The sequence below is a fragment of the Mus pahari genome, chromosome 22 (genome assembly GCF_900095145.1).
Source record: "Mus pahari chromosome 22, PAHARI_EIJ_v1.1, whole genome shotgun sequence".
NCBI lineage: Eukaryota > Metazoa > Chordata > Mammalia > Rodentia > Muridae > Mus > Mus pahari.
The window spans coordinates 47,655,232-47,663,671 of NC_034611.1; the positions used below are offsets into that span (position 1 = coordinate 47,655,232).

Consider the following 8,440-nt stretch of genomic DNA (forward strand, 5'->3'; position numbering starts at 1 on the left):
CACCCTCCCCTCCCTGGATCTTCCTTCCAAGGAGGCATCTCTGGGTGCCACAGGGCTGAAGCACAAGAAACAGGCAAAGGGGCTCTATCAAGCTTCCAGATGGGTCCATAGAAAGGTATTCCCAACAGCTCGGTTGTGGTTTGTCATATACACGATGTGCGTTTTCTATTTAGTGACTGTGCTTTTGGCGACATCTCCCACTCTCTGTTCTCCCGGCGTCCCTCTCTGCCTGCCTTCCATTTCCTGCCTCAAAAATGTAAACTCAAAAGTATCCCTTGAAGAAAGCTGGGCCGATGGCACTTCTCTAAAAAAGAGCCATGAGATGGGGGGCTAAATTTCCTCTCCAGGATGGGGGTGGATGTTGTTGCTTCCTTCATCCCTTCCCTTAATAATCTACAGCAGAGACAAGAAAAGACAGATAACTCTTGGTTTACAGGTACAGAATATATTATGGGTGGCTCCTTAATCCACCTGTTCATTAGAGAAAATAACAATAATCGTTCTCTTTAAAGGATACAGAGGAGGGGGCGTCTAGAAGCTGCCATCATCACCCTGAGTGGTCTCCGTTAACAGAACAACATTTCTGATGTGAACCCTGGGACCTAGGGTGGGTTTCTCTGTTGAGTGGCATAAGCCAACCTAGGACAGTGCCGAGGACAATGGTAAGGGTGGCCTAGTACTGAGACAGAGCCAACCTGGCGAGAGCGAGGCCAGAACTTACTGTCTAGGATATAGGAAGGAGTTAGACAGGGGCCGACCACTGACTTCTCAGAGGACAAAAACTGGGCCTTGGGCCCTCTGGAGTCCTCTGGCTTAGTTTTCTTGGTGGGGCTCTTGGCTCGAGGCAGACCCCTTTCAACATTTTCTTTACTGATTTTGGCCACCTTTCCAGGTGTAGAGCCCATGGACGGCTCCGTGTGCGCTTTGCTCTTCATCTTGGGGTTAATAGAGTGAAAAAAGAATTTCATCTTATTTTTCAAGCCAGCCTCTGGAAGGCGGCTGGGCCTCGTGGAGGGAGAGGCTGGCATCGTGTGCCCTGGTGGGAAGTGGCCTGGACCAGGCTGGCCCTGCAAAGGCTTTCTCTGAGTTGGTGAGCATGGGAAAGGCAGGCCCTGGGAAGCCTGGGAGAGCACAGGCTGGGGGGCTTCAGCAGTCCTTGCAGGTTCTGGGACAATGGACTCCTCGCTTTGACTGCCTTCCGTGTCCTGCTCAGAGTCTGTCTCCATGAAGACTGCTGGAGGTGGATGTGGGAACTGGAGCTCAGGGGACTCCCGGGGGCTGTGTGGACAGGCACCCTGGAGATGAAAGGCGTGGCCCTGCTGTGAGGAGCCCTGGCGTGGTCTGTGCAGGAGCTGCTTCTCCTGCTCTCCATCCTGGCGTGTCTTTTGACTGACCAGGGGAAACCCAAGACCCGCATCCCCTTCTCCAAGGTCCCCCACGGCCTTGGGCTTCCCTGGGTCTTTGCTCTTGCCTATCACTGTGGGGACATGGCCTGACTTACTCTTGCCTGGGCTTTGGGACTCAGTGCTAAAGGGTTCCATTAGATTCAGCATTTCCCCACCTGTCCCCATCTGAACATAGTGCATTTGGGCCTCCATCATATCCCTGTGGACTTGTGAGCCCTGCTGGGCAGATCTATGGGGCACTGCTCTGGAACTCGGTTGGTTTTGCTCCTGAAACACAGCCTGCACTGCAGTAGCTGGCTGTTTAAGGTGGACCTTATCTGAATCTGGGGCTACAGGACTGTGACACAAGGTGGGCGGTTCCTGCAGCAGTGTGCTTTCCTGTGGACTCCCGAGAGGCTCCTGGACAGATTCACTCTCTGAGTCTGCTGCAGTCGGCTCTTGGAAGGCACTCCCTTTTAGAGAAATTCCCAACTTTATCTCCAGAACCTTCTTTTTCAGGTGGAAACTCAGTCTCTCCATGATCTCCGTGTTTAATGAGTAGGGTCTAATCAGGAGAGGCTGTCTCTCTGGAGGCACCCTCTCTGTCCTTCCATCCCCCCGTGCTCCACGCTGGAACTCTTCTGCAATGTTTGCAGAGGTCTCCTCATCATCTTGAGTACAGGGCTCAAGCCCACTCAGGCACAGAGCTTCAAGTGGAGACTTCTGAGATAGGGGCTTCTGTGGGCTTTTGACAGGCCAGGACAGAGTTGTGATTACAGATTGGTCAACAATTGGGGATGTTGCTCTAGTCGGGGCCACGCAGTAAAGGGCCTGCAGGCCTGACAGGAAGGCCAAATACTTATGCCTCAAAGTTGTCTCCAGTTTCTTAATGGTTTCCTCAGACAGGGCTTGGGGTCGCCTACAGTGTTCAGTGAAAGCACCTGAAAAGACCTGGGCCTCCTGATCAGGGTCCATTGGTTTCCAAGAAACAGCTTCTTGATGTAGGTCAGGGTTGTTTTCTGCCTGTAGCTCCAGGGGCTGACCTTGTGGAATGTTTGGGAATAAAGTCCCTGCTGCCATGTTCCCAGGAATTCTGCCTTTCCAGGAGCTTTGGACACAGGCAGGGACTTTGCCCTCCAGGATCTGTTCACATTTAGTATCGACATGACTTTTCAACATTGCCTTTGCCTTGGCAAACAAGTGTGGCATAGGGATCGTCCCTTTGGGTAAGAATGTATCACCAGACCCATCGGCCTCTGGTTTCCTGGGCTGTGAGGTGCTCTCATTGGGTTGCCTACTGCCTCCGCCACTGCAGGGCAGGGACTGCGGGTCTGTGGAGAGCAGCAGCATTTGCATGGAGCGCTGGATCCTCTGGGGCAGCCCCCAGCGAAGGTGAATCAGCTGCTTCTGGAGGTGGAATTCCAGCAGCCTGCGCGCGTGCTGTGGGATAAAGAAAAGCTCTCTGGTGAGGACTGAGAAGGGTTTTCCTGGCCCGAAGACTTGTAAAGTCTCACGTGGCTTGGCTTTATTCCGTGGCTTATGCTTATACCTCGTGTGGCTCTGCGTGCGTGGAGATCCAGAGATGACAGCTGGCTGGCCCCACTGAAGCTGAAGCTGAAGCTGTCTTTGTAGAAGATGCCACTCCAAAGTTTCACATTCTGACAGAGTCAGAAAGGGAACACCACCCATCTGAGCTCTTTGAGGCTCATACAAAGACTCATTTGGAGAAGTTGAAGAAGGGGGCGGGGCTGCCTCAGGTAAGGGAAAGGGTGGGGACACCTTCAAGAAATGAGGCTCTTTGTAGGGGGGGTTGAGTGTGTTCTTGGAGACACCTTGAGTGCACAAGAAGGTGGACCCCAAGGATTCGCTATGCATAGAAGGGAGACCACAGAATAACTGAGTGAATTTCTTCTGAAAATTGCTCTGGGAGCCATCAGCTTGTCCCTCAGGCGGCAGACAGAGGTCACGGAAAAGTTCATAGTCAGGAGTGAGTAAGGGCTTTTCCACAGGGCTAGGGATTGGTTTGCAGGACAGTCTTTGTCCTGGGTCTCCACTAGACCACTCAGAAACCCAAAAGGTCTGGATAGGTTGTCCGTCCATAGGTGAGTACCAGGTCTGGGGGCAGATGCCCTCAAACCTATGAACGCAGTCTTGAGAACTAGTATTCAGGATAAATGAATCTGGTTGGTTACGTTCTGGCTGGAAATACATTGGTGGGTTTGGCATGAGTTGCTTTAGGGACTCCTCTACACGTCTGGGGAGCCCCCACCTTTGGAAATGCATCAGTTTTTTCACATGAATCTCCAAAAGCCTTAACACTTCGGGACTGAGAAATGGCTGGGGGGCATCGGTGACAATCGAAACAGCCATAGGATATGTGACAGTAATCTGTGGGGTTAGGGTCTGAAAAGGAATCTGTGAGTTCAATGTCTCATGGTCTTGGAGCTGTTGGATATAGTTTAAATTGCTGTACACTGTGTCTTCTTCATTCATTAAAACCACTGACTCCTCAAGGCCTGGAGAAGCCACAGTCTCAGAGGTCATGGGCATGTCTGCCAGATGAAATTCCTGTCCTACCTGGAGGGGATCGGTCCAGCAAAGCTGGACACCATCTGCATTGGTTGACTGTGTTAACTGTTCTGGTAGCTGTGTGAGCGTTTGGTTTCCAGGTGCCACTGGAGAGTTTGTGGAGTAGCTGGAGCAAAACTCCTGATTCCATTCAAAAGACTCACTGGATATGGGCATCTCCAGACAAGCGGGGCCGTGTGGCTGTCCCAACAAGGCAGGGGAGAACTGGCTTTTCTCACTCTGCAGCAACTGCCGAATCTCTAGAGTCATAGCCTCACAGATGTGGCAGCTGGGATCGACACACAGGAGCTGCCGCACATTTCCCTCCTTGGGGACCCAGCTTTGGCTTGGAAGAGAAAAATAAGACAACCATTAATGAACGAACTTTGTCCGCCTCTTTGGAAGAATGTGTCTGGAGATTTCTGGGCCCTTTTCTCCAGTCCCAAAGTTCTAACTCTACACTGTAGGGAATGAGGTCCTCATTCAAAGCATGGGGTGCTGCTGTATCCAGAAACACTTGGGAATCATTCGTGCTTTCTAGAAATTAAGTAGAGGGTAAGATGATGGGTGATAGCATCCCAGCAACTGCTCCCCCACCCTGAGGACAGACAGGAGGTAATAGCAGCAGGGTCCAGCCAAACCCAGGGCTCTGCCTTTGGAAGGGAGCAGCAGGAAGCCAGTATGACATGGGGACCTCTTTATGCTGAATTCCCTCTCTTGACAGGTTGGTGTCTGGGTGCAACCCTAGCAATGTCCTTTACAGAATCTACGCTAGTCCATTCTGAAATTCAGACCTGCTGAGACCCTAACATACAGATTGGGTGTGGGGTGGCTCTTCCCTGCTGAGATGTGACCCATCTCTGCCCTGGCAGCCCTCTCAGCTGGCGAACCTGCCTGCCTGTGTTTGTCCTTCCCTCAGTTACCCCTTTCCTCAGCCCTGGCCAGGATCAGGCCAAGGAATCGTAAGAGTTTAGACCACAGAGGTCAAGAGGTCACCTTTTCATGATAGAGAGTAGCTCCCATGGCTTCTCAGCTTCTTCTCGGGAAAGTCTCCTGGCTGAGGGATCAGAACACAGTGTTATGTGGCGAATGAGCATATTAGGGGGATCCTGCAGGAATCTGAACAGTAACAGGAAGCTGATCCTATACTTGGTGCTCTATGCCATGTCTGGGTAAAGCATCACCATTTACAATGCACTGTCCCCTGTAGGGATAATTAATTGTGTGCTTATTTTATTGATTAAACCCATAGGTGAAATAAATTCCATAGGGTCATAAACGCAGTGAATGACAGTTAAGGATGCCTTAATTCCTCAATTCTTTCTTGTCAGGAGAGTTTGGCAGAGAATTTTTTAACATTCTTCCTTTCTCATTTCCCATCAAGAGCAGTTCTTTGTAAATGTCACTAGTTAGTGGCTCTGGAACCTCAGAAGTTAGAGCACTTGGCACTGGGCAGAGTCATAGAGAAAAGGAACTGTGGGGAGCTCTCCCAGGGGTGGGGTGTCAGGAGACATTGGAACTTTACCTCTTGACGCTGCATCTCTAGCCCTTTGCCTGACTTTCTGATGACGCTTAAAGAGAAAAATATTAGAATATGAAGCTGGAACTTTCTTTTCTTGTGTTCATATTGTGACAAAGATCTTACACGTTTCCTTCCCTTTCCTTATCTAGGTGTAATTTTTATGCTCCCCTCCACTGCCTTCTGCTAGGCTCTACCTTTTTTTTTTTTTTTAATCCAATTTTCCCCTCTTCTCCATCCTTCTGGTTCCCTTTGAAACTGATCTGAACTCTATTTCTTATCCTGCTACTGAGTGATGTTTTACCAGAGTTTGCAGGCAAAACAGTAGAAAGAATGGAACACATATAGAATGTGTTCTAATATAAAAGGCCTTCCAGGTATAAATGCCGTAACAAACTAAAATGGGAAATTCTCCTGGATTGGGAGATCTGAAATAATGGTAATCTTCTATTCACAGCAATACAGTGGTTTTTGGTTTACAACTCATGAACATTCTGGTAAGGAAATGCCTCACAGGAGAAAGGTATTATATAAACACCCTCAAAGTGTTGTATCAAAACTGTCAGATGGGGTAGTGAGGTCATAAGTGGAAGATGGATCTTGAAAGCTTCTCTACTAGCTCGGTATAGGTCACAGCGTTTCCCTACCAGGCAGCAGCTTCTTTTATGTTCGCACTTCAATCCTCGGTAATTCTGACACACTTGCCAGACAATTAGGACAACGATGAAGATGTAGAAATAGACATACAGAGAGCATTCAGTATCCCACAGAAAGCACATAGAGCTCAGCATGGTCCAAACCTCATTAGCATGAGGAGGCCAGCCATCCCTACTCTTAGGACATTCAGAGTCCACGTGCCTAAAATCTCCCAGGGCCGAGCCTTGGCACGTGCACCTCACAGAGGATAGAATCAGGCCACCAGACTGCATCACAAAGACCTCCATTCCATAAAGGAAGCTCCTGCGGTAATTCATTCTACAGAGGAGGATAGATACATGGTTATCTTTAAAGGTCATGAACCCTTGGTCTGAATGTCACATTCACAAGCAGGACCTCCTCTCCATTTTCCCTGTACCCTCCCCTCTCCACCAGCCTGTTGGCTTGGTTCTTCTCTTCACAACTGTGTAATTGTTCCTGGTGGTCGGAGTCTGGGCTCGGTGCTTCCAGGTCCATGACATCTTGTTCACAGCACTGAAACAATCAGATACAGATCTGCAAATCACAAAACTGTATCCAAAGCAAAGTGATAGATAGCGTAGAAGAGAAAGAAGGAATGCGGTTAAAATGGTGACCGTGGGCCACTGACAAAGGTCTCCAAGGACTGTTTGGCATTTCCTTTTATGGAATTTAAGAAAAGGCGGAGTTTGGTTGCTAAAGGTTGCATAGGTGATTCTTTATCTTGACTGACTGAATGTTATGTAACCTTGAAGGGCCCCAACTTGACAAGACAAACTCCATCTTGTAACCAGGCCTCCATTGTATACACTAGGCCATATCCTCAGGTTAAACCCTAATTACTGGGGAAACCACAAACTGTTCCAGGAAGGAACCACCCTAGACATGGCTCACCAGCAGGAAAATACCTAACATTCCAGAGGTTATAGATAGATATAGATCCTTTAAGCCAACTGAAATCATTGTTAACCAATCATGTAACTGCCAAGCTGATAAGACACTCACCCTGCTGTAACTGAAATAAAAAGGCTGAACCTTAGATGCTTGGGGCCTTCTGTGCTACCTTGCTCATTAGAGGGGCCTGAGGGTCCAAGCTCAAGCTTGAATAAAGACTCTTTGCCTTTGCATACTAGAGTTTAACTCCTGGTGGTCTTTGGGGACCCTCAGATCTGGGCATAATAACCTTTTTCCTATGGTGCACGTTCTTTCCCATAATACATCTGATTTTTGATATGCATACCCAATTATACATTGGCATAAGATGGCAAGTAGCAGTTTACTCCCTAAAAGTTCACCCAGAGTACATACTTTCATCTTGTTACCCACGCACCCAAAATTAATTCAGGTTATATCAATCTTGCTACCCTCTTACAAGATGTATTTGAAACATCTTTGAATAGAAACTGTCCAAGTTTAATGGTTGTTAAGAGTGGAACAACTTATTCAATTCTTTAGAGATGACTGTGTGCATAGCTCATTACAAATGGGGATCCTAGGTTCCTTACAGGTTGCATAGGCATATTGTTTGGAGTGTGGTATGTGTGCATAGCCCAAGTCCACTGTTAAAGGAATGTGTGCATAGCCCAAGCCAAGCAGAGTCCTAGATTGCTAAGCAATTCTTATGTTTGCCTATAAAAGGAATTACATATTCTAGCTAGCCTGTATAAAAGACACACAATCTTTGTATTTTATTTACAAGCTGTAAGTCTAGATTGGGCAGTTTTGGAGCTATCCTAACTTACATCCCAGTCATACATCCCTTGTTTCTTGCCATTTCTCCTGGCCATGTGCTCATGGTCCATCTACTCTCATGGTGGCCTCCTCTTCTCTCTGTGTCCTTTCTTCTCCATTTTCTCCCTACCTGTGACCCCAAGCCAGGTAGCTGAAAACTCACCTACCTCTATCTACTGCCCAATCACAGGTTTTAGCTTTTTATTAACCAATAAACTTGGGGGTTAAGGTTACATAGCATCATTTTGTGTTCATGAAGATCTCCTCATGCTTGAGGGTCTCCTCATCAAAGGCAACCAAATCTTGGGGGCCAGTATTTAGCATTTGAATAGATAGCAGTGCCAGATCAGCTCCCAACATTTCCCTCTTTTGTATGAATAAAAAGACTATTTTTCTTACAACAATAAAGTATGTATAGTAAGAACAATCATGAAATCTATGGTGTAATAATTAACATTCACAATGTCTACTCCTTTTGTATTTGGCAACTTAGGAGAAAGTGTTCTATTATTTAGCCTATATTGGTGAGTTTAGAGTTCTGTATTTAAATCATTTTCTCATT

General features: G+C 47.7%; 1 protein-coding gene across 2 annotated transcripts; it reads right to left on the bottom strand.

The window, feature by feature from the left end:
• Nucleotides 1-462: 462 nt before the first annotated feature.
• Nucleotides 463-7,868, bottom strand: LOC110338998 (protein FAM205A-2). Of its 2 annotated transcripts, none has more exons than XM_029533360.1 (4): nucleotides 6,273-7,868; nucleotides 5,479-5,524; nucleotides 4,950-5,010; nucleotides 463-4,299 (listed from the first exon to the last, which is right to left on the bottom strand). In XM_029533360.1, the coding sequence occupies exons 1-4, from the start codon at nucleotides 6,486-6,488 to the stop codon at nucleotides 603-605; spliced, it is 4,020 nt and encodes a 1,339-aa protein (XP_029389220.1). In that variant the 5' UTR covers nucleotides 6,489-7,868; the 3' UTR covers nucleotides 463-602. The 2 variants fall into 2 exon arrangements, with proteins under 2 accessions (XP_029389220.1, XP_021078119.2); XM_021222460.2 differs by having other exon boundaries at nucleotides 6,120-7,868.
• Nucleotides 7,869-8,440: the final 572 nt, after the last annotated feature.